Here is a 25,818-nt window from a genome sequence, read left to right as displayed (position 1 = left end):
CATCATGTATGATGTCAGTGAGGTCCACATCAAAGTACACAAGTATGTGTTTGTTTGTGTGTTGGTGGCCTCAGGGTCAGCATGAGCTACTGGCTTGATCAATCCCTGCTGACGTGCTAGGAGCAGCACAAATCACTAGCTGTGGTACACACACACACACACACACACACACACACACACACACCACTCCCAAATGTAGAAATCAGCTGAACCAGACTCACCATCCACCCCACCCCTTTCCATAGCCCATTAGATGTATTGATGATTCCACATCCAGTGTTTTTTTCCTCTAATTGGTTTATACACAGCTGACCGGACAGTGATATCAATGAAGCCAGTGTACTCTGTAACACGGTGTTCAGAACAGGCTCTGTAATCCATGGAAATATGGACCGCTGCTCTCGGTATTCTTTCCAGCATCGATTCTCCCCCCGTTTCAGCAGCAGCTCTCTGCTCTGCTGCTAAATCTCGTTCTCTCTCTGCCTGTGTTCTCCGAGGGATGACAGTGAATCTGCTTTAGTGTTGCTCACCTGCTTGTTCCAGTGTCAGCCTCTTAATCTGCAGGGATTCAGGTCACCGAGGGTCTCAGACATAACCAGGAAGTAGAGGTGCAAGGGAAGGATGAGGCCCTGGGTTCGCTCCAACAGGTCCAGATCAGTCCAGGTAAGACTCGTTTCTAATCTGTAATTCAGCCGTGAATAAAATAAATCAGACATATATGAATCCAAATACTGAAGGATGTGAGTATCTGTGCTTTTAAGGCTTCTTTTTGGGGTTTTTAAACTCTCAAATCAGATTTAAAATAAATGTTTGTGTCTCTCTTCTTTGATTTCTCCCAATTTTCTCCACTGTGAGTGAGTTGAATGAGTTGATTAATGCAAAAAAACACACCAAATAATCTCAAAATGGATGCAGAGTTTAAGTTTCACCGAGGGTTTGCTGCCTAAAGGACACAAGACATCAAATTATTCACAAATCAGTGCAACAAATGAATGAGGTCTGTCGCACAAGGGTTCATGTTTACAAGACTGTGATGAATTAGAAAAGATATGAGACAGTTCAGGTGTTTGTTGTTCAGGTGTCTCTCGTCTGTAGCTGTGTATATGAGTTTCACAGTCAGGCATTCTGTGGAGTTTATGGTGGAGAGGCAGAGGTTGAGATGTTGAAGACCATGTACATGAGTTTTAGGGTTGGAAGGAGGTCGTAAAATAAAGCAGGAATTTCCATTTCCTGAAGAACATGAGAGATACGACAGTGAAGAAGCAGCATGGTGGTGTTTTACTAATGGCCACAGGGTGGGGCTGTTGCTGCCATGCTTCAATATGTCCTGCACATGATCTTGGAGAAATTGTTTATCAAGTTACATTTTTTTAAGTCAACAGAATGAACTTATAAAGTGTTCCACAGTTGCAATGTGGCTGTAGGTTTGACATTTTCAGATTTTGTTGCTATCCAATAGTACTGAAGAGTTATAACCTGTTAAGTGCATCGGACCACGGCTTTAAAAGTTTGTTAACCAATGACAGACGAACAGTGAGTGATACCCAATAACAACTTCCAAATGTGATCTGAGTTTGGTGAAGATTAGATGAAAAAAAAACCAAAAAAAGCGAAAACATGTGTTTACCAAAAAAATCCAAAATGTTGAAAGAATTTTGTTGCACAATGGGTGTGGCCTGAGTAGCTAAATAATCTGCGTCATCCAATGACCACGCTGTGTTTTTCTTCCATTATTCATCAGAATAACTCAGGAGCAGAAGGCAGGTTGTGAACATATTTCACATTTCTGATTTGGTGACTCTAATCTTTGGCGTCCATCTTCAAACTGTGCTGATTGTTTAGATCTTCTGTGCTGTCGGGTTGAACATGTGTGTGAAGCGTCCACGTTTTACAGTTTGGAGCTTCTTTGCAGCAGCATCCATATTTGAAGCTGTGCCGTCCAGCAGAAGCTGATTGGTTGAGCTGATATTGATCTTCAGGTGATTGTCGTTGCTCCATGTGAAGCTGCTGAAGCTCAAACAACTGCAAGGTCATAACTCTAGTTTAACATAAGCAAAATAAAAGAAAAGTTCTGGGCTGCAGTGCAATCCAAAGCCGCCATTCTTACAGAGAAAGTGATCTTTTCAGCCAGTAATAGATCAGTATATACAGAGGAGACAGGATGCGAGTGAAAAGAGAAAAGCACCAAAGAGGGAATATTAAGTGCAGTGTTGAATGCAGGTTGTCTTGATTCTAATTATAATATGAGTCATTGAAGACTTGTTATATTAGAGCTTCAGGGAACAGTGTTATTATTTAAGGTCTTGATATCAGCCAAGGAATGCAAATGAGAGTGAGTGGCTGCTCTTTATACACTATTCCCTATTCCACATTTTGACCAAAGAAAGACACATTTTTCTGTCACTTTGGGATGAACCTTTATCTTCCTTGGTATTTTGGTGCTTAGCAATGAACTTTGTGAGAGAAATTAAAAAGTAAAGTACTGCAAAACTCAAGAATCATACATACAAAACTATGTAGAAATATGTCTGTTAAATAAAAAGAGCTGTACAGTTGGATTTAATATGCTGCTTTTGAAGGAGGCAGATCCTGAAGTTATACACAAGTAATGGGCCAACCCAGGAAAGAGATATTAATAATAATCGTAATGAAGGACTTGTTCATTTTAGTAGTTTAGTCACTGTGTTGGGTGGCAGGGATCGGCCAGTCAGAGGCTTTGTTATTGGTTTGCCTGCAGAAACTTGCAGGTCACCATGTTTGTTTAGTTGTAGTTTGCAGTGGAAAGTGTACGAGAGAGTAAAATACATCTGGTGTATATACTGGAAATAGTTTGCCATCCATCAGCCATCATGCCTGTGTACATCCAGAAACATAGTAGTACTAGTAGAAGGGTGTGATGTATATTTCTGTGCGTGGAGGTGATGGTGTTAATGTGTTTGGTTTGAATCAACTGAATAGGCATAAAGTCCACTGGCTGCATGCCAACACTTGCAATCGTAATGGTAGATTAGTGACTGCCATAGCGGAAACAAGTGCTCACATTTGTACTCCAAACGTCTTTGTGTACGTGCTGGGACACACTGATGTCATGATTATTATTGCAGTGTATTGTAATGACAGCGGTCTTAGGCTAATGTGTGTTTTGCCTTGTAGTAGTAGTGACATGCTAATTAACAGCTTACCTCCTAGGTTGTGTAATATAGAGTCATGAGGTATGTTATAAGCATTGGTTAGCACTAGCTGTGTTTAATGCTTTCCTGTTCACATTGTTGTGTGTTTGTGTGCTGGTGTTGTTTGTTTTTGTGATATTGTAGAAGCCAACCAACCTGTTGTTATTAATGAACATTATTTTAAGATAACATCTCAACATACCCGCATTCTCACCAAAAGGCATTTTTGAAGATTTTGATATGAGACACATACCAACCAGTTTTTGTACATCTAAGTGAAAATTTGCTGAAATTGTTTTTCTTCTGAGACCCACATCAGATTGCAATTTTCAATTCTGACCACTTGTGCTACCACCTCTGACATGAGTAAATAATAATAATAATAATAATAATAATAATAATAATAATAATAATAATAAGTGACATCTTTTTCCTCTCTTGAAATTGATAAATTTTAGCCACCGGGGGGCAATAAAGACCTCTCAGGAGAAAGAAATACACCGTGTCTTTTTCCTGGAAATAATATTTAAGATTTTGTCATGAAAATTAGTCCTTCGTTGCAGTTATGGCTATGTGGGGAAAATCGTCAGTTAACTGTGACTTTAATTTACAAGCAAATGTCAGTTACGACTTAGGAAAACTCTGAAGACTGATTTCACGAGAAGAACGTGAAGGCAGCACGAGCGACAGGGGAGAGAAAAGACGCGTGTGTGCGCGTGCGCGGCCCTGCCTATTCTTCCCGCTGACGTCCTCCGCCTCCCTCCGTCTCTTGTCACCGTGTTGTTCGGCAGGAGGAGGAGGGGGTTCCCGTTTTCTCTCGTCTTATTCACAGAAAAATTAAATGTTACGTCTCCGACATACGGGACACATGTTCTCGCGTTCCGCCGCTGCTGCTCATCCGACGCCGCCGACTTTTTACCCACCGCAGAAACACTTGGAACCAAGCCGAATGAGAGACGCTCAGGGCGGACTTGACTGAGAGGAAGGAACCGAGACGGACTGAGAGGCTGCACATCCGCCGCTTTCTTTAATTCAGCCGCAGTTTGCCATTGATTCACGTCCCGAGGCTCCGTACCTCTCCTGTGATGTCGTCTGAGGCGGTTCCTGCTTCTGCTTCCGCGGCTCTTTCTCCGGGGGAGCCACCGATCTGACGTTTGTCACCCAGAAAATCTCATTAGCTCCCGGACAGGAAAACAGAAACTCCCTGTTTTTTCTGGAGTCAACCCGCGGTGGTCGCAGGGACGCCCGGAGACCTCGGCTGTGTTTTTTAGCCCGCATTAGTTGTTTCGGTGTTTTTCTTTAATTCCTCGTCAGAAGACGATGCAGCTGAAAGTGAAGCGCTGACCAGCAGGACTGTTTCATCAGCGGCCGGCCGGTGTCCACCGAAATGGTACGAAAGCGTCTGAGACGGATCGGGGGAAAGTGAAAAGCTGAGTGGGGGTGGGGGGTGGGGGGTCCAGTCTGGGCTGTTTTTTTTTTTTATCTTCAGTTGAGGCTGTTTTGGTACCAGACCCACCGCACAGACATGAGGGGGATGTAGCCGACCAGTTTGTTTTGTTCCTATCAATTTAAGCTGCATCAATGACTTGGTGATCTGTGCTGCCTTCACGGACTGTGACAATGAGGATTGTATGAAAGTGAGGCTGTTTTTCTCCCGATGCTCAGAGCCTGGTGTGACTGACAAACAGGCTAATCTGGGGTGTTTTTTAACCCAGCGTGAACACAAACCCACCGCCCACTGCTTTCTTTTCTCCTGGACGGCGAAACGCACTCAGGGACGAAGATGTCTTTACGCACGGCACTGCCTGGGAACGAGCGGAACCCGGACCATGTAAGTAGACCATTAAAACACAGGGTGTCTGCTCGTCACCTCCAGCAGCAGTGGTAGGTTACCATTAGGTTTTATTGTGCTTTTGAAGAAAATGATAATAACCCACTCGAGCGTCAGGCCTGAGATTAGTCTGCCATGTGCAAAGAGCAGCTGCAATCAAGCGAAGCGACACAGACGCGATAATCTCCCCACCCCCCCACCCCCCAAGCTCATTTGGGACGGCTTGCAATTGGACACACAGGCTGGTCAGGATGGAGAACATGGGCCGAGAGATGAGGTGTGGGCGAGGTTTGTGTGTCTTGGAGTGTGTGTGTTACATTGATTACACACAGGTTTAATCAATCAATGAGTTGTCCAGAAATAAAAATCTCAGTAGACTTTCACCTCCACCCCCTTCACCCACCAGTGTCTCCAGTGCGCATGTTTGTCTTCCCCCAGCTGATCAATAATTAATGCATCTGATGCAAGGCCACCCAGCCCTTTCCGCACCCACCCTGCCCTGCACCTCTCCCTCCTCTCCATCCCTCCTTCTTTCCCTCCTCCGTCACCCTCCTCGCAGCTCCTCACCTTCTCTGTCCCCCTCCACCCTGTCTGGTCTGTCCAGTTTCCCCTTTAATGAAACTATGTGAAAGGCAGCTCTGCGGCCACCACAATATTGCTAAATGTGCTGTGTCAGGCTAGCCTGGGTTGCTCTGCTCATGTTTTCCTGTGGCAGCCTCTGGGTTTGGGCAGGCAGGACTTTGAGTGGAATGGCTTTTTGATGCATTTCACAGTTAGATTGTAAAGATTTTGTTGGCAAGAATCATGTGAGGAGGTGAGACTGTCCATAAAATCCCACGAGCAAACACTGACATCAGTCGTGCAGCTGTACTGAGGATCCCCACCTTCATCTCAAGGGCACCTAGCTTCCACCCACCCAGCAGCCTGTGTTTTTGAAGGGTGTGTCGTCACTACTCCAATCCCTGCATGACTGATGTTTAGATATTGTGCAAGTGTCCGGTGTGACATAAATGGCAGCCGGCAGTCGTGCTGATTAACAGCTTCACAGTTATCTGGTTTCTTGGGTTTTCACATTGATTTTTCACCACAGTGTCGGGTGGAACAATCTTACCAAAATATTGACCTGAATGAGATCTAGTTTCCAGCCCCGGCTGCCGGCTGTAACGTCCGCCATGAGAAAATATATAACATTAAAGATGAGGTTCCTCAGCAGAGTCCAGGCTGCTTGAGATGCTGCCACCCTCCCTCACTGATCTGCTGTGTGACGTTGACCTTCTGACTCTCGGTTTGTTCTAGTTTGGTGTTTATCGTGGCCCTTTTGGATGCAGAGAGACTTTCAGAAGTGGTACAATCCAGCAGGAATCTCAGTCTTCATATATGAGCCCGTTGTGGATGCTTTAGACAGTTTGTGTCAGGCCACACCCAGAAGGTGACGCTGCATTCAGATTGAGCCTTTCATCACAATAATGGTCCAAACTAAAGTGCTCAGTCATGACGACAGGAGACTCTCTTTACAGTTACATGAAGGACCAGTGTGTAGGACTTAGCGGCATCTTGTGGTGAGGTTGCAGATTGCAGTCGTCTGATCACCCCTCCCTTCACTCCTCTCTCTCTGAGCGTGTAGGAGGAACTACGGTAGCCTTCAGGTGACATAAAAACGCTCTCCAGAGCCAGTGTTTGATTTGTCTGCTCTGCAGTGCATCATTGTGCACCCTGCTCCCTTAATATTTTCTGCTGACATTATGAGCAGGCTGTTTTTGGCCACATGTTGTTTAGTGGTAGAGCCCACATAGCAGTGGGCGCCTCTGGTGGCTCTTTTCCTCTTTATTGTGTGCGGGAGTGATAAAACAGCTTCTGCTGGACACTAAATCAGTGATTGTGCCTTTTAAACACTTAATGCAGTTCAGTTTTTGGCAAAGGTTTGCCTGTGGTTGAGTGCTGCTGTTACATATAACTGAATAATCTCTTTATCAATCATGTAAACACCTGCAGGAATAATCATCTGATCTGCCGTCGTCACTAACGTCACCATGTTTAGGTTCACCTGTGTTCTGGTTCACCTGTGTTCTGGTTCATAGCTTTGAAACCATGTCGTGACCACGCTGGTATAGAGGAGGCATCTTCTCTGAAAGCTGTGGAGGGAATAAACGATGTGGCTGCGAGCTGGACGGCAGAGCGATGGCTGAGCTCGCTCAGTCACAAGCCACTCTTGTTAGCAACCTCACCAAGGCAACCACAGGGGGTCATCCAGGCCCCCCCCCCCCAAATCAACACTGGCACCAGCAGTGTGATTTATTCTGTTATGAGCTCTGAACTGTTCTGCTTTCTGAGAGTTCGCCTCAAGAGTTTGAAGCTGTTTGGTTTTCACGATGGTGCACGTTATCAGTGGAAGCGATAATGTAATTAAAAGGCTCACGTCTGATTTGAACCATTTTGATTAAAGACACGCTGCTCTCCAGCTTCAAACAGGACTGAGGACGTACATCACTCCTCCACTTAGCTTAAGAGCTAATCGTGGACGTCTGTGACAAGAAACAAGCGATGTCTTCACTGGATGCTGATATAGCTGCCTCGTCATGCTAACTTTAAAGCTAATTTTAGAGCCAAATATCAGAACAGTTTCCAAAACTTGTATTTGAGAATTCACTGTTTTTTCCTCAAATTGAAAACATTTTGGTCTGATGTCTGAAGAAAGACACAATAAAACAAAATCCAGTGTATTTTGCATGTAAAAGTGAATGAGGTGTTTGGAGAGTATCCCAAACACACTGTTACACCATTCATCTCCTAATATTTGTCCTCCTGTGGCTTTGTCGTCGTCTTCCAAGCTCAGTTGTAGTTCAGTCATAGCGCTCGTGACACGACAGCCAAAGCTTCACGCCACAGTCCACAGTTTGCATGTTCGCGCCCTCCGTTCGCTCTGTGGTCTCTCTTCTGTCTTCCTCCTCTCGTCTCAGACAAGCAGATCCGTCTACACCTTTACAAATCTCAGTCCACTCGCAGCTCTAAACGCCGATTTGTTTAGCACGTTTGCAGGTTTCTGTGCACATCTTGAGATACAGTTAAGCAGCTCTGCTCTCACATTTCTGGATCACATCAATGTCTCATCTGCTCTGCTCTGATCTTTTATGTATATATCAAAAATGCAAGTCTACCTCCATATTTGTCCCCATCTCCTCTACATTACTCATATCATCAGCAGCCAGCTCAGAGTCATCAGAGGTATTTTCCAGGTGTGTTTCTGATTGTGCAGAAGCTTGAATGATGTCAGAGGAGCTGATTCAGAGTCTCATGAACCTTCTCCTGAGGCTACAGGTGAGAAAGTGAGCAGGAACTAATCCCTTCCTTGATGGCAAAGGACACAAATTGAACATAAACTTCAAAAATAGATTTAACACATAAACAAGAACCCGATAGAGAAAAACTCCTCTTTTGAAGAAACGATGAATGAGTGAATCTAAACCAGTCAGATGGGGCCAATGTATGAATGGAATTAGCAAGCGTCAGATTATTCAGGTCATGCATCTTGTGCCATATGCCACAGATGTTACTGAGCCTTTGTTTGGGAGCTTTAAAGGGCTCAGCGTCCTCATCAGTCGATGGCTGACTCATTGATAAAAGACGCAATAAAAACCCACCAACGTTTCAAAAGTCACTACCAGCGGCAGCACCGGCGCAGCCAGGCTAGCTAGACCAGATCAACCAGCAGGCCGGCTCGTCCTGTTAGATCAAAGTCTGAACCAGAGAAAACCAGGAGAATCAGTACGCAGCATTGCAGGTGTGTTTGGGTCAGCCATGTAGCCGGTATACAGCCAAGCTAACGTTAACTAGCCTGAGCTAGCTTGCAGGCTTACTGGTGTCACACGCTCAAAATCATGTTCCTGAAGCCATCGTGGTCCAGGTGTTCAAGGCCTGCGAGCGTTTGCATTCAGAACATGATGATGAAGCTTTAACATGCAGTCAGTGATGGTCCTTACGAGTGCAGTCAGCAGGTTTGAATGTAGGTTGCTGTACTGTGGGAATGGACAAAGTGTTTTGCTCGGGGCTGGTCATGAGGTTTTATCTGTGTGTGAGAGAAAAGGAAGTCTTACAGTAGGTGTGGGTGAGTGCTTGTGTGCACTTGTACAGCTGTGTGTTCTCACAAAATAAAGTCAGCATGTCTTTCCGTGTGCCACCGCAGGGCAGGGCTTTTCTCCTCCCAACGCAAGCCGAAGATTCACGAGCTCGCTGCCCTGACTTGTTACCCAAAAGCTGGCTCCCACCTCTGATACCCCCGCTGGCGTTCGCTTCACCCCTAAACACACCACATACGTAAACAGCTCCGGGCTGCCGATCATCTGGTTCACTGAGGCCGACTGAACCACATGTGATTTTTCTTTTTTGTGCAGCCTTTATTTCTGACAGAGCGTTGGGGGGGGGGGGGGCATGCAGCCAACGGCCTCGCAAACATGGGGCCACGCTCCACCTGTGATCCACCGAGGTGCCCATGATCGGTATAAAATTAGGAGGGTTGATATTAAATGACATATTGGCCACAATGACGTGAGCTGTTTTTACACTTTGCCAGCTTAACCCAGCTGAAATGTGTTTAGAGTTACGTTGCAGCAGAAGCCCAAAGGTCGGAGAAGTAGGTCAGTTTTACGGGCGTTTCTGGCTTAATCTCTGGAGAGGTGATTGAGTTACCATCTGTTTAGCCTTAACGGCTACTACCGAGGTGCCCACAAGCAAGTTTCTGTGCTCTCGGCGGCTCCGGTGACTCCTCTTAGCGGGCAGCAGTGGCAAACTGTGGTGACAGTGAGCAGATTCAGCTGTGAAGGAATGAAAGTGTGAACGTAAAGCAGGCCAGCGCTGGGAAAAGAGCTTAAGAGATTTCACAGACCTTCCTGTAAACGGCTTGCTCAAGAGCACGGCTCTGGCAGGTTTTTTTAAGAGAAATTTCAGTATTTACTTTCCCTGCTCAGATTAGGATTCTTTGCTCAAGCAGGGTCTTACCTTCCCTCTCTGTTGTGTTCTGGCTTTGCACTTTCAATCATGGCTCTCCTCTCTTCACCTGTGCATGCTTTCACTCATCATACCTAGATCTGAGTCTACCCCAAATAATATGAATTACTACTGCTGGAAATGTAAAAACAGTACTGTTCAGCAGAGTGAAATATGCACATGTTAAATGTGTATTGTTGCATCAGTTAGGAATGAGTAACAGACATTAAAAGGCATTTATGAAACAGTACTTACTCTTTAACATACATTATGTATGATGGGAATATTGACGATGTAAAATCAACGGTGGTGCACTCAGACTGAGCCGTGAATATGTGGAATTGAAGATGACGCAGACTTTCCTGGAAGTACTTTTGCAATCCGGTTTCGAACATTTCTGTAACCCAAGCAGCCAAGTGTGAAAATGAAAATCAGAAAGGTTCAGAAGGAAGGAACACAGCATCAGATACACGCCAAATCTAAATATTTGATATCGTCAGCGTGTGTTTTCCTGCCAGTTATTATCTAACTGTAGTGAAGAGGTTAGTCAGCAGCCGCTGCCGAGCAGGTGGCTGGCTGCAGGTTTTCTGGAGATCAGGCTACCGTGTGAAGAATGACAGTGTCCACAGAGCCCCTGTTACCTGCCACACACACACACACACACACACACACACACACACACACACACACACACACACACACACACACGCTGCAGGTGAACATTATCCCACAGATACACAACATTACAAAATCAAAGCGGCAGACGAGCGTAAAGGACAGTCGGTCTGTTGTTCGCCGTTTGTCGGCCTCTCAGGTGTCGGCTTGCCGAGCTGCTGCTGTTCAACGCCTGCAGACGTCATCTGCTCCTCCCGTTTGGTCGGCGTGAATGTCAGTATCTTGTCAGTCCTGCCTTTCTTTGAAACTCTGTGTGTGTGTGAAGTGGCAGTCGGATAGAAATTTTGTAAGATAAAGAAAAACAGTCGTTGTTCTGTTGGTTGAATGAAAGATGTTTATTTTTTTCCACTGGTTTCACATAAACAGCAGTGATGAACCATTTGATGCTTCCATGTGTTTATCAGGGTTGTTTTGTACCTTTTGCTCCATGTTTCATGTTGTTTACTCTCAGCTGTGTGAGGTAAAGACAGTGTCATGTGATCTGTGTGTGTGTGTGTGTGTGTGTGTGTGTGTGTGTGTGTCGTAATATCTGAGCCCTGTCATTGTGGTCAGCACACAAACAGCCTCTGATGTGGTCATTGTCACAGTACTGGCTCTTTCTATTTGGGTTTTCCTTCAGGGTTGAACAGACTTCTTGGACGTTTCTGCTTCATTCAGTGGCTAACGGCAGAGACGCGGTACGTCGTAGGTGCTGCTGACTGCTTTGTCACGACTTCCCCAAACAGTCTTAGCAGTTTCCTGCAGCAGACAGTCTGTAATCAGAACGAATATCATCAGCACAAACAGCTTGGTCAACAGTTCCTCTCAACATTTTTGTTTCAAACCAAAGAAATAAAGGCACATTTTCAGATACTGAACTAAAAACTCCTGAATCCAACATGGAAATTCCTTATTTCAGCCAGTTGGTCAGTGGATTTGCACTAATCCTCATCTATGAAGCCAAAGCAAACATTAAATTTCATTCAGGACATATTACTTCACAGATCAGGCCTTTGTTTTCACTAAAAAAAAAAGCTTGTCGACACCCCCCAAAGCTTGACTTTTCTGGCAAATTGCTTCGGTCATGAGGCAGAAAAATGATTATTGTGAGAGGTTGTGCAGACCTCGGACTGAAGTGGCAGACTGGCCAGAAGCAAAGACTGTGAGATGGGAGAACGTTAGAAATTGAGAGTAAAAATCCAAAAATCGAAGTCAAAAATCAATCAGACAGCAGCGTCATGTGTCAGAGGCTGCTAGCTGTCTTGTTTCAGTAATATTTAGAAATGATGTATGAGCCTCTTTGAGAGGAAATTATGGTTTTAAACAACTTTATTTTTGTAGTTTGGCTGCCACTCCTACCAATAATCACAGTGACTCATCAGCAGCGTTGCTAAAAAGACGTCTGACAGGGCAAAGAGCACAAACGGCTGCACGATTGTACAGCTTTTAACCAACCCAGCACGATAGCCAAACTTCACTTGACCTGCTGCACTGGGTTCACTCACCGAAGTGAGAGAAAATAAGCTCTAAACTGTGGGCTTGTGCACAACCTGTCCGATCGTCTGGCTGCACATTTCCACGTCACGTTAGCAGTTATTACAAAGGTAATCGTCCTGTATGGGATTACAGCTGTGTGAGAGAAGAATCGCGACTGTTTGCATTTGTGCAGACTGTTAAAGATGCATGTGAGAGCGCGCAGTGACACCGGCTGCAGGGAACAGATCATCATGGAGAGAAGAACCAGTCGATGCAGAGGCCGAAGCCGAGGAGTGACTCAGCTCTTTAATCCGCTGCTGTCGATCCAAACAGAATAAATCTGACCCTCGCTCAGCCCTGCAGTGACTGATATGCTGAGTAATGTGGCACATCTCCAGAGGCAAACAGAAAGCGTTTGTGTGTGTGTGTTTACGTGTGTGTTTGCAGTCGTGCGCTGTCCAGGCTGAGGAATCCAGTTACACTTTACATACTGGGACCAGATAATGTCAGACTGGAGCAGGAAGGCCTTTAACCCACAGTGACGGGTAGTCGTCCTCTTCAGCTTTGTGTCCCGTTGGCTTTAATATTAGTCCGCTCTGAGGTGCTCCACGCTCCAACAGACTGAATATGGTCGAGGGTCTGAAATGAACACCCACCAAGCCCCAAATGTGGATAGATTTCCCATTTGGCAAGTAAAGTCTCGTTACTCAAAGTTCAATTAAAGTGTCAGTCAGAGAGCTGACGATGAAGATGAAAGATGGCTTTATTTTGTCACTATAACAGCTCCTGCCTGACTTACTGAAGGACAAACTGCCTATTTAATCACAGGATTTGCTGCCTGGTGAAAGCATGTTTTCCTTTAACAGAGTCATAAAGATAGAAATGGTAATTAATATCCAACATGCAGTAAATGAAAGTATAAAAGAAAGACTTTAGGATAATGGAGTAGTGCTTTGAGTGGCCGCCTCCCCGGACACGCCTGTGAGTGTTAGAGCATGTTTTTGACCTGAAGGTGCTTTTGGTTATCCAGTTTTAATCCTCTCTCACACACACACACACACACACTCTGTCACACACTCTCTCTTGTTAATGCTCGTCAGCAGTCATAATGGGGCTACCCCAAAGACTTGAAGCTTGTAATAGTGCTTATAATCTGCGCTGAAAGGAGTGAGGTTTGCTTATGACGTTGGTGTTTCTGAGCTCCAGAGCTTCACTCTCACGACTTTAATGTGTTCCTGTGAATGATGATGGATCATAACGGCTTACGGATTCATCGTAAGACGAGGCCCCGTGATGTCTACGGTGCAGAAAACACAGACGAAGTCGTGGAATTTGATTATGAACTCACAGAATTTATCACAGGAATCAGAAAAGTTAATTGTGACTAATATCCAGCACAGTGGCTAATAGGCAGTTAGCAGTCATCTTTTCGAACACATCCATTACATGCAATGAAATGCTCTGTGAAAAATCCAGATTGCTTCGGCGTCGAGCGAAGCAAGACTGGAGCAGCTGGTGGAGCCTCGGCTCCAGACTCTGACAGCCCGTCTGTCATGGTCGCTGACATGTTTTTCTGGCAGCTTCCTCTTCCCTCTCGGGCCTGCCAGGAAATGCGTGCCCAGTGTTGCGGTGCACATGTGACACGTCTGCTGTCATCGCTGTGACATCTCAGTCCCCAGGACAGGAAGTGACGCAGGTTAAGCTCATGCAACTTCCTGCTGCTCTTGACACATACCCCTGATGGATGGATGAGGTGTGAGAAGAGAGATGCTGAGTTATCGACGTGTTAGCAGAGATAGAAAAGAACGATCTGTTATCGCCTCTGTTCAAGACGTCTGTACGTCTTTTTCTGACCTTCTGGCTGCCGTGAGACCGGGAGCCCAGTCAGACTTCAGCTTTGGACACTGTGGTTGCATGAGAGGCATCTCAGACTGCCCGTCCACCACGATGCCAGCAGCATGCTATCCAAAGGGAGCCAGCGGCTTTGACTTTTAAAAAGGTGTAATCATTGGCTGCTATGTGCAGAAGGTGTAGAGACGCAGTCAGAATGAAGCCAGAACTGTCTGTCTTCTGTCCTTCTTGTTTTGGTTTAAGAAGACGGAGCACAGTGCATTACCACAGACTGGAAGAAACCGTATGGACGACTCATGACATCAAAGCAACACGTTACGTAATTTAGCCAACTGAGCCGCCAGGACAATGCCTCTTTTTTTTATTTATTTTCAGCAGCGTTATCTCTTTGTCTTCTTCTGTTGTGTTGTGGAGACATTGTGTCTGCTGTGGCATGTGATGGAGGAGGTGTGTGTCAGGACACACCAATCTGAGGCCACAAGGCCGAGAGCCACAGCAGCTGCAGAGAGGAAGAGGAAATTGGACTGTGTGTGTGTGTGTGTGTGTGTGTGTGTGTGTGTGTAAGGATCATTCAAGTTTAGGCCATTCCCCTGCTGGGGAGCAATGTCATACATCCTGTTTTTACTCAATACTAACCCACTGGCTCAGATTCAGAGCTGCGTCCATCCAGGCTGCGGCAGCGGGACACCCCCCTCAGGGCGTGGTCCATTGTCTGGAGACATGTTTGTGTTTGTCACGCTGCGAGTCTTGACGTCGCTGTTGTCTCCCCTCCCTTCGCCGCTCCTCCAGCTTCATTTAAAACCGGAAAGACCAAGAAAGACGTTTGCATTTTACATTTATTCATGTGCCCAATCATAGAAAGGTGACATGATGAATTCATGCTTGGTAGAGACACAGCAGTTGTTTTTGTTAAATGTGGATTATGGTGGATTTCTGAAATTATATGTTTTAGGTACAAAAGATGAGCAGACTCACATTCAGTCAAAGAACTGGGAGAGTTTCCATTCATTCATTCATTCATATGCATTTTTGTCCAGCTGCACGCCCACACAGAGCAGCACGGAGGAGATAGCTGCTGTATTGTAGAGCAGCATGTCTGGACCATCTGACGTGCTAATGTGCTAACATGCTAACGTGCATGCCAACACATCACATTTACTCTTCTGCACTGAGGAGGATGAATGATTTGTGGATCTGTCTCTGATCTGCCTCAGGATGTTTCGCATATCTGTATATGTCACATATAACCAACGCGGACAGAATCCTCCTCTCCGTCACCGCCTCCACAGAGTCCAGCTCCTCCAATCACTGACGAGGCCTTCCTCACTAGCTTGCTGAGCTCGTTAACGTTTCTCTCGAACCCTGTCAAGAAACATTTCATTACAAGTCAGATTACAAGTAGCATTTATTTCAGGACTGATGTCTTAGACTGCAGTAGCTTCAGCTCGGTGTGCCAAGTGAACAAGCATCTGAGTCCACACCTCACTGGAGGTTTTTTAACAGGTTGGAGAATCTCTGAGTTCACAGCGTGTCGTCTTTCAGCCGGCGTCGACGCGTACGCTCGTGTTTAAAGATGTGATGTAACCATGACAATGCTGCTGCTGTCGACAGGTTGATTCACGTCAAAGCCGTCCGACAGTCACGCTCCTGTTAGCAGCATTGTTGCTGAAATGACGTCAAGCTGTCGTTCCTGTCAGCCGTGCAGGAATGCGGAGGACTGAACTGCCTCTGGACTGCAGTGAAATTTGTTTTTCAAATCGTAATAATGACATTCACGATGATGTCAATGATCGGGATTTTCAGGATTATAAGATGCTGACTCAAAGAGTCCAGGAACTGGATTTCCTTCAGTTTATGAGGACAAGGTGCAGCTTGTTTGCTGAATGTGCAGATCACATAGTAAGAGCCTACCCCCCCCCCCCCCCCCCCCCCCACACACACACACACACACACACACATCCATCCTTTATCTATATCAGATGTCACTTGACATGTACCTGGTGGAGGCTTTCATCCCCCCCAGCTCCCACCCAAACACCTCTGCCTGTCCCAGTATGCCGGCAGAGACCCCATCACAACTCTTCCAGCCACACACACACGGACACACACACACACGGACACACACACACACACACACACACGGACACACACACACACACACACACACACACACACACACACACACACACACAGAGGCCTCCTCCTGAATGAAACTGCACGATAATCAGAATGAGACGGAGAATCGATGGACTGCGCTCCTTGAAAGGAGTGTGCGGGACGGGGGAGGGGAGATGGGGGGGTGGCATGGAGCTCCAAATGATGTGAGGTCGCTGTAAATGAAGATAGCAGCTCGAGACAAAAGAAGAGGGTGGGTCCAGGCAGGGAGAGGAGAATAGAGGGAAGGGGTGAAAATTGATTTATCTGGGGGATGGGATGAGCCAGGAGAGAGAGGGGAAGGGGTGAACACATGGGGGAGGGGTGAAGAGGAGGTGAAAATGAAGGTGGTGGGAATAAATTGGAAAAGGAACATTTTCTGCAGGGTGGCTGTGAAACAACGAGCCTCTTTAGTCTCTGAAACGCTCATTTTAAGTCCTTGAATGCTGCTCCAGTGTTTGTATTTCGCTTTCAGTTTTGTTGCTTTGAGAGATGAAAAAGATAAAGATGATTGATGAAAAGATGAAGCAGATTTTGGTTGTTTGATTCACTTTACAGTCTCTAATCAGTTCCCATACTGTCGGCTGCAGCGTGCAAAAAGCCAAAACGTTTTCCTGTAACTCATCAGTGACTCGAGTGTTTGTGTCACACCGTGAGGCTGCAGACGTCGACTGCTCATCGTATATGAAATGGACTCTTTCCTCGTCTTCTCTTTGTAGGTAAAAGCACTGTGACGCCGAGCTGATGGCTCACTCTGCTCAGTGGAAGTTTAGCTTAACCCTTTGATTCACAGCGAGCGTTTTGGGTGAGATTCATGCTTTATCGCAGCTGTTTCGAGGTGGAAATGGACTTTGAGGATTATGACTAATGAGTTGGTTTCTCAAATGTACGTCAGGTTAACGGATCGTCTCTCACACAGTGGACGACAGATGACAGACTCGTTACTGTTTGGCCTAGTTTAAACGATGAGGACGTATGGACGGTGTTTGTGTAAGTCGAGCTCATACAGATGGTATGAGATGCTAAAGATCCTGAGCTGCACTCAAACACACATTGTCATACTCTTGTTGTTCCAGCTTCTTTAATCTAATCCATCTCATGTTACACAGTAATGTCCCTAAATGAACCTGAGGAGATGAACTGAGTCCAGGTACCTTCAACAACCCCTTGTTCGCCTGTAATCTGACTCTGCGCCTGCGATGCTTCCTGCTCTTTCTCATTTCCCTGTTCCTCATGTCGTCTCTGCTCCACATGAAAAGTTCACCCTGGCTTGTTTCTGTGTGGGATTAGAGTTCGATGTTTATGCTGTGAGGTCTGAGGTCTTACAGGGTTCAGGTCGGGTCAGGCTGAGCGTCTGAGACGTTTTTGGAAAAGTGAAAGCTGGGGGACAAAAGCAAGCACATATTTAAGGACATATGTCTTTCTGGCCGCTAGTGCAAATGTGCCTTTGTGAGAAATATGCCTCTACATGCATCCACATCCTGTTCTTCTCTGACAGCTACGTCCTCTGAGCTTAAGCTTTCCTCGTTTGTCACCGTCGTCCTGCTGCTTTGGCCTCCTGATGGCCTCTCTGAGCAGCGAGGAGTTCACAGACAAACTGTTCAAGCTCAGCTGAAGCCGCAGAAGTTTTAAAACCCGAGTTGTCCCACGTGTCAGCAGAGCGACAGGCTGAATGTGAGGAATGCAAACTATGTCGGGTCAGGTGAGATTCATAGGTGGCCTGGTCACTCTCGCTGTCCGCCTTTGGTTGTCTGGTACCAGGCTGCATTCACATGACGCTGGAACCCGAGTCAAGGTCACAAGGTGTTGGTTAGCAGCTCTGACAGGACACGACTCTTTGTTAATAGCTCCTGACATGAATGCACGCTCTGTTTTATGAAGACTGAATACTTAGTCCTTCTGGTGTCTCTCTCTCTGTCTCCACAGCATACCTCCCTGTCGGCCAGCCGCTCAGAGAAGGGTACCGGCTGGTCGAGCCGCTCGCTTGGCGCCCGATGTCGTAACTCCATCGCCTTGTGTTCAGACGAGCAGCCGCACATCGGAAACTACCGGCTGCTCAAAACCATCGGCAAGGGCAACTTTGCTAAGGTCAAACTGGCGCGGCACATACTGACCGGCAAAGAGGTGAGTGTAAAGAACGCGGTGAGAGACGATGTGCAGCACTGGGAGTTCTGCCCCACTCCTGGGTAAACATGGCTGTTTGGGAGCCGGAGCGGAGCTGTGACTCAGCCCACAGATGGACTTTTAAAGGGCTGTTTCATCGAGGTCAGAGCATCTTCTGTCAGCCTTTACAGCCGGCCAAAGTCGAGGCCTCAGACCCTTTAAAGAGAGGCAGGCACGTGTTTCTGCTGCGTGGGTGTATATCTGTGTGTTCAGGCACACTGTAGTCTTTCTTCTTGTAAAACCCTGACCTACATTAGCTGAGTTGATACCTTGACGAGGCTCAGGAGAAACTCTGTGTGTCTGCCGCTGGCTCGATCATGTGAGGGCTGTTGTGCTGCGCTCGTATAAAGCAGAAGACGTTCATACAGAGACGGTTTACGGTGGTAGTTTGACGCAGTCTTTGACCGGGTCACCTCGTGTTGTTAAGCCTCTTATGAAGCCTTGTTGGTTTGTTTGGTGGATATTTGCTGTAATCCTTACTCTAAAACACTGTATATTATGAGCTGTTGGTGGGTTTATTTTCATGCTTTCTCTGAGCTTTAAGTAACGGGAAATGTTTTATTTTAATGCTCAGTTTGTTCAGTCTGCACCAGTCGAGACAACGGCAGCTTTATACAGTTTGAGAGTTTCTGAGTCGGTGAATTGATTTAAAAACTTGATCAACTGTTTTGATAGATGAATTGTTTGAAGTCAGTTTTCAAGCTAAAATACCAAACTTTTTATGTTTCTAACTTCTTAACTGTGAGGATTTGCTGCTGTCTTAATTTAGGGTAAATCTGATTTACTTTGGTTGGACAAAACAAGATGTTTGAGTGCATCACATGAATTAATCGAGAAAATAATCTGCAGATTAATTGATAATGAGGTAATTAGCTGCATTATAATACAATACAGTACGATATGCCATGAAAAGATGCTACCTGAGATTCTGCCTTCAGTGTGGAGTAAACATGGCTTCTCTGACTGTTTCTTTTTCCTCTCAGGTTGCAATAAAGATCATTGATAAGACACAGCTCAACCCAACCAGCCTGCAGAAGGTGAGTGTTACTGTGTGCATGTGATCTGTCTCACCTCTGCTTCCTTATCTACTTAACTTCTGCAGCTGACCCTGTTTGTCCTCTTATTTGAGGTTTTCTTAAGTTTGTCACTCTGAGATGACCCGTGTATGCAGCAGACCCTGAACTTTGACCTTTTGCTATGTGAAACTGCTACTGGCTGCAGGTGAACAGCTGGAAAAGCTCTGCACGAGTTCAGGGGTGATTTGTTAAATGAGCTGGTTGTGCACACTGGATGCTGTGAAGCCGTTTTTGTTGGATAAGGGGCTTATCCGTCCAGCTTTACGAGTGATTTAAACTTTTGTTCACTCAGTATAGTTTCATACAGACGTTTCATCATTTGTCCACTGAGTCCTCTGGAATTAACCAGGTTAAGACTCGGTGTTATCTACGTCACTGTGTGCTGGTGTTGTGATATCTACCGTCATGTATTCACCACATGTGTTATGTTCAGAGCCTTAATGAGATTAAGCTCTCTCCTGTCTGAACTTAGTCTGCTGCGGCTATTTGTGTGTGTGCGTGTGTGTTAATTGAGAGTCAGCTAATGAAATAAAATTGAGTGAGAAGCGTTGCCTCCGGCACTGTTAGTGAGTATTCACCTCTGACTCAGGAGCTGCAAATCATGGCCTGTTTCTCACACTTTCTTCCGCACTAGATGGCCGTCGTCTTCGCTCTTCGTCATTCAGAGGTAGTTTTAACCTTGCGTATAGTCTGTGTGATAAAACTCGGTTCTCACAGTTTGTACAAGTGGCTCTTTGTTCAGCGGTGGCTCAGCTGACCAAACTCTGGCTTTGTGTGATTATAAGTCTTCTTTATCATCACCTTGACTGTAACACTCTCACGTCATGCGCGTCGATACCGTATCGCGCACACACATACGCACACACCCTATTGATGAGTGCTCAGCTGGTTAGCTAACAGTCTGGGTTTTGACTCTATTGATAACACAGAGTTGAGTTATTGATGGTGTCTGGCTCTGTGCAATAGTTGATTCACCTGGCCTAGATACTGGCCAAGACGGCAGATTCATCACTCCGCTGCTCAGATGTTAGCGTCCGTGGTTAACCATGGCTGTGTCTGTGCAGTGGACACACCTTGAAGAGTGCTAACAGATCTGCTGTGGTGCAGCCCGGCCTCTTCTGAACGGCTCCGCTCTGTTTTGATTCCCTGACGTTCTGTTTCAACTGCAAATAACATCAGAGAGCAGCATGAACGTGACGTTACTTAGCTCATTCAAAGCAGGACGACACAGATGGACCGGTGCAAATCACAGCCTTTGAGTTGTTTGTAGCTCTGGTGAGAATATAAACACGGGAGGAAGAGGAAGGGAAAGCATATGAAAGAAAATAATCAGATCATACCCAGCGGCTTGTAGGCAACTGCAGTCCTCCTGTTATTGCATTTCAACCCAGTGTGCACTCTTGTCAAGAAAAGATATGAACTGCTGCCATGCAACATTGCAAATGACAAAGAATGAAAGCATTCATTGCTAAAAGGCTGCATGTCAGTTTTCAGACTACTGTTGGCTGATGCATCTTAGAAAATGACTCTGGATGTGTTATGAAGGACCATCATCACGTCACGGGACACAGGACAGCTAACTTTGTGTCAGTGTTATCACCACCTGATAAACTACTGGCTCCTTGTTTGACTGAGGCGAAGCCGTTTGTGTGTACGCTGTGTGTGTGGTTGTTCCGCTGTGGGAGTACTGAGCAGAGGTCGTGAGATTCACTGTTTTTATCTGCTCCAGCCATGATATGCTTACCTCATTACACCACGAATCTGCTCTTCAGATCGTTAAGCTAAGACCTTGGATTTAACGTGTGTGTGTGTGTGTGTGTGTGTGTGTGTGTGTGTGTGTGTGTGTGTTCTGCAGCATGGTAGTGGTCTGCTGCTGCATAGCGCAGAGCTGGGCCTGCCAGTTGCATCCTGTCCTGTCAGCATTATTGTAGTTGGTGTAGGACTCTATGCATGCTGCCAGGTGACACTGTCTTTCTGTCTTTCTGTCTCTCTGTCTGTCTCTGTCATATAGCCTCTCTCACTGCCTGTCTTTCTGTCTTTGCAGCCTTTGTTTTCTCTGCATCTAAAAACTTGGGTTTAATTTCATTATATATCATTTCGGTGGCTTTAAACTGCTCACCCTCTCTGGATTTTTGGACTGTTGAAGACGTGAAAAACGTCCGGCGTTAGCTGATGCTGAGGTGTATTTGTCCAACATTAATCAGACTTTTGTCTTTCATGGGAGATTGATTTATTTGCTTCAGTGTACCTGATGGAAATGAGCATCATTTGCATTTTAATCTTCACACCATTAATATTCAGAAGCTGTAGTATTCACAGTTGGTTGAAGGAGGTGCACACACTGTCAGCTCTCTAAATCTCCTCACAGAACCTCGCTGCTTCCTCTCCTTCTTCCTCTCTCTATCCTGTTATGCCTCAGTCTATATTCTGTCATCTTCTCACTTTTATTAGCTCTTCGTGAGCTCTTTGTTTCACTCTCTTGACTGTAGCTCTAAGTGCCTCCTCTCTCTCCTTTCCCCCAGGCGTCGCAGTAGTAGGTCTACTGTAATCACAGCTGTACTCTCGACTGTCTGCTGCACTATTTTAAGTCCCCTAAAACTATTTGAGGAACGTAGGAACTGTGAGGGTTTAGTCTTTTGGACATTTCTGCCAAAGTGACACTGTGCCAGTATGACCAGAACAGGGGACATGTGATCTGACAGTGCAGAGTGAAGCAGTGCAGTAGGTTGTTAGATGTCTCTGGCCTTTGAATTGAGTATAAACCAGGCATAAGCAGGTGTTCTTGTGTATAACCTTTATCTAACCAGGTAACCTGTTGTTGACATACAACAGCAAATGAGCCACACGATTCATGCAGGTGCATGCTGGGCCAGTACGAAGAGAGCCATCACTGGTTTCACTGGAATCCAACACGCATCTCTATGAAGAGTGCAAACCTCTGCCAGTGCTGAGCCGCTCTCCACCCTTTGTAAACAGTTTATTCTTGTTTACTGTGGGTGTTGATTGTCTTAGAAGAGAGTAAATTAATCCATTTTCTGTGGTGTTTGTGAGCAGAGTTCCTGAAGGCAGCAGGACAGACGGGGGAACGTGTTTGTCATCCACTGATTCTCAGCTGATTTTTTTGGTAACGCTGGACTAAAAATATTCTGTTTTGTATTCTGTCCAGTTTGATATCTTCAAACTTCATAATAGCAACATACAGGACCAAGTCTTTTCTTATGCACTCCTCCCTGCGGTGTGTGCTGTTCGATAATCTGCCAGACTACGCAGGCGCCATCGGAAACCCGTTGTTACTTTGAGAGCAGGAGAATTTTGCAGGCAAACATCCAAATTTGTGTATGTGCACAAAAGTTAAGTGTATATGTGTGCATGCAGGACAGTGTTTGGGCACCGTGCGACACTGTGAAGTCTGTTTTGTCCCCCGCCCAGGCCCCCTCAGCCAGGAGCTGAATTCCAGACAGGCAAACAAAAGGGGCGGCCGAGTCGTGGTGAGGTGGGGGTGTTATAGGGGCTTTGGCACTGGAGCAGAGACCCTGAGAAAGACAAGATACAGAGCAGAACTGCAGAGAACAGACACTGTGTGTGTGTGTGTGTGTGTGTGTGCGTGCGCGTGCGTGCGCGCGCGTGTGTGTGTGTGTGTGCGCAGGCCTACGTGTTCGATAACAGGCGGATAAACTGGCCGCCCGACACGCTCTCTGCTCTGCCTTTGTGTGCACGTGTAATGCCATTATCTGCATTGCCATTGTATGCAGCGTATTGTCCCTCTGTGGGTGTCTGTGCATAATCATACTGTTGCTCCTGTGTGCATTGTTTGTTATTGTGCCAGAGTGTAAAGGGAATAATTAGACAGTAAAGGAGCAAGAGGGTGGACAGAATGAATTTCCCACGAGCTCGTCTTCAAAGCAGTGTGGATAGAAGAGCAGAAGAAAGCTGCGTTTCCACCAACATCGCCTTCGCTGTAGTATCCTTGAAACCCACATCTAACCCAGACCTGCAGCCCTGATTCCAAAAAGCTGGGACGCCAAGTAAACATAAATAAAAACAGAATGTTAATGCGACAGTCCAAACTGCCCAGTCTGAGTCTTCCTGGTCTCCATGTGGTATTTCCACAGTAAACCTCTGAAGTGCACGTTAGCTCTGCTCTGTTTCCGTGTCTCTTTGAGGTCTGACTGGTGCTCTGTTAATAACGACTCTAATAATATCTCCTTGTGTCGTCTTCCTAAAAACTCGTAAGCTGCACTTCACTTAAGTGTACTAGAAACAATGTACTTGTTTACAGTCCCCTGTAGTACTCTGTTAGTGTACTTCAATGCTTCTCTTGGTGTTTGTAGCAGTTGCCAGATGCTGACTTAAGCAGCATAAAATGCTTCTTCTCAGCCGCAGTCAGTAATGGACTGTGTCTCATTCAGAGTTTACACACACACACACACACACACACACACACACACACACACACACAGAGGGTTATTCACAGCACTACTCTGATGTGGGAGTAGAGAGAGAGTTCTGTGTGTTCCTTCGTCCCTCTCAGTCTGTCCCTCTTTGTCTTTCACTCTCTTCCCTTTTTCTCTGGATCGCTCTGATCTCGTGGTAACAGGACGTGTGCTGCACATTGTGTGTTTTGAGCTGCGTAGAGTAGAGATGTGTCTGGGCTGGATATTTAAATACATCAGCGGGACAAGCGTGAGCGATTCCTCGTTTCCTTGTTACTTCACAGTTGTTTTCGCGCTCGCTCTCTCTCCTTGTGTGTTTGTGTGAGCGTACTTGTGTCAGAAGAAGAGGAAAAACACGGACACATGGCGTAGCTGAATAGGTCAAAGGTCAACAGACTGGCAGGCCAGACAGATGAATCAAACCCACACAGCACCACTCTCAACGCGACAAAGAGAAAAGGGGAAAAGCGCTGGAGAGTCGGTCATTAAGTCCCTTTGTGTAAATCCTTAGAAAACGCCGTGAGAGCTCTGACTCGGCGGTCGATTCAGACGAAGAGGAAGAAAAGTTTGAACGCGTTTCATAAACCTGACAGTTTAAACACTGAATTTGATTAAAGGACCAGTGTGCAGGATTTAGTGGCATCTAGCTGTAAAGCTGCAGATTGAAACCGGCTGAATACACCTCACCTCACCCCAACCTGCCCGAGGGCCGAAAACACAGAAGGCCTCTGAAGAGCCAGTGCTCGGTTTGTCCACTCTGGGCTGCTGTAGACCTTTCAGGCCACATTCATTTAACACAAAAATCAACACATTTCCCACACGGCAGCAGCTGTGTGTGTCCACGTATGCGGCTCCTTCCATGAGCTTGGTGTTCCATGACTTCCCACAACCCCCCTCTCAGCACCAGGGAATACCTGGGTCGGCATGAGTGAAGTTATTCTGTTGGCTCACTGAACATGTGATGGGAAAAATCACCAAATGCACCAAAAGGCAGATCAGATCCACAGCAACACATTGCAGCAGCTGAGGGTTGATTGGATCGTCGATCAATACCAGTGACTCAACGATTTCCTGGCCAGCTGCTGAGGTTTGAGAGGAAGAGGTGAATGAGGAGAGGAGAGAGTGAGAGGAAGGGAGAGGTGAATGGGTGTACAGGAGAGGGAGGAGAGGCTAAGCTGATAATTCTTCCTAAAGCTCAGATGAACAGCTGATGCACCATGCACTTAATTCAATTACACACACCCCCAGTGGACTTGGGTGTGTGTGCGTTTGAAGGCGCAGCTTCCTGTTTTAAGAGCACGGAGTAGAAAAGCTGACAGTTTCAAAGATAACAGATGGGGTCGCTGCAGCTGAGCACGTCTGCCTTTGTACATGACGTTACAGTGTTAGGAGTTCTTCACATGCACCCGTATGTGAACGTCTTTCAGTGTCTGACCTTGGCACAAACCTTACGTTTGGCTGTACAGCACGGCCGAATCCATCAGTGAGGGAGTGTGTGTGTGTTTGCGTAGGCGAGCTGAACTGGTCTTTTTCCTTGGGGTCCACTGGATACCAGGAATCTGTCTCTGCCTGTGTGCAGGTTTTCAGATCTCATACATGCAGCGCCTCGGGCAGATGTGCAGTTATGTCATCGTGAAAGTGAAAACACATGTTCTCGTTTGAGCTTCCTCTGCCATCTTCTGCTGGTCACACTCAGCCGCTGTCAGGTCTGAAATGTGATTAACTCAGCTCAGTGTGGATGTGAACAGGACGTATGGAAGCACAGTCTGACCCCGGCGCCTCCTCTCCTGTGCGCCTCCTCTCCTGTGCGCCTCCTCTCCTGTGCATCGTTCATTTGCTTCATTTTCTATTTCTGTTACGGTTTCCTGCTGACAAACCCTGCTTTATTTTTTTGTCATGCACTCTGTACACACACACACACACACACACACACACACACACACACACACACACACACACACACACACACTTCCCCTCCAGGGTCAGAATGTCTCACTTTGTCACTAATAAACAAACCAAAACATCTAATT

General features: G+C 46.2%; 1 protein-coding gene across 4 annotated transcripts in view; it reads left to right on the top strand.

Moving 5' to 3' along the window:
• Nucleotides 1-3,927: 3,927 nt before the first annotated feature.
• Nucleotides 3,928-25,818, top strand: part of mark4b (MAP/microtubule affinity-regulating kinase 4b) — a 42,193-nt gene continuing 20,302 nt past the window's right edge. For 3 of the 4 annotated variants that reach the window (XM_076734570.1, XM_076734569.1, XM_076734571.1), the window contains exons 1-3: nucleotides 3,928-5,001; nucleotides 18,043-18,240; nucleotides 19,263-19,316. In XM_076734570.1, coding sequence (XP_076590685.1) covers nucleotides 4,954-5,001; nucleotides 18,043-18,240; nucleotides 19,263-19,316 — 300 coding nt within the window. In that variant the 5' untranslated portion in view covers nucleotides 3,928-4,953. The remainder of the gene's footprint in view (nucleotides 5,002-18,042; nucleotides 18,241-19,262; nucleotides 19,317-25,818) is intronic. The other variant, XM_076734572.1, reaches the window with a different exon arrangement.

This window comes from Chaetodon auriga, chromosome 7 (genome assembly GCF_051107435.1).
Source record: "Chaetodon auriga isolate fChaAug3 chromosome 7, fChaAug3.hap1, whole genome shotgun sequence".
NCBI lineage: Eukaryota > Metazoa > Chordata > Actinopteri > Chaetodontiformes > Chaetodontidae > Chaetodon > Chaetodon auriga.
The sequence above is the reverse complement of the archived record's forward strand: the minus strand, read 5'-3'. Positions and strand labels throughout refer to the sequence as shown.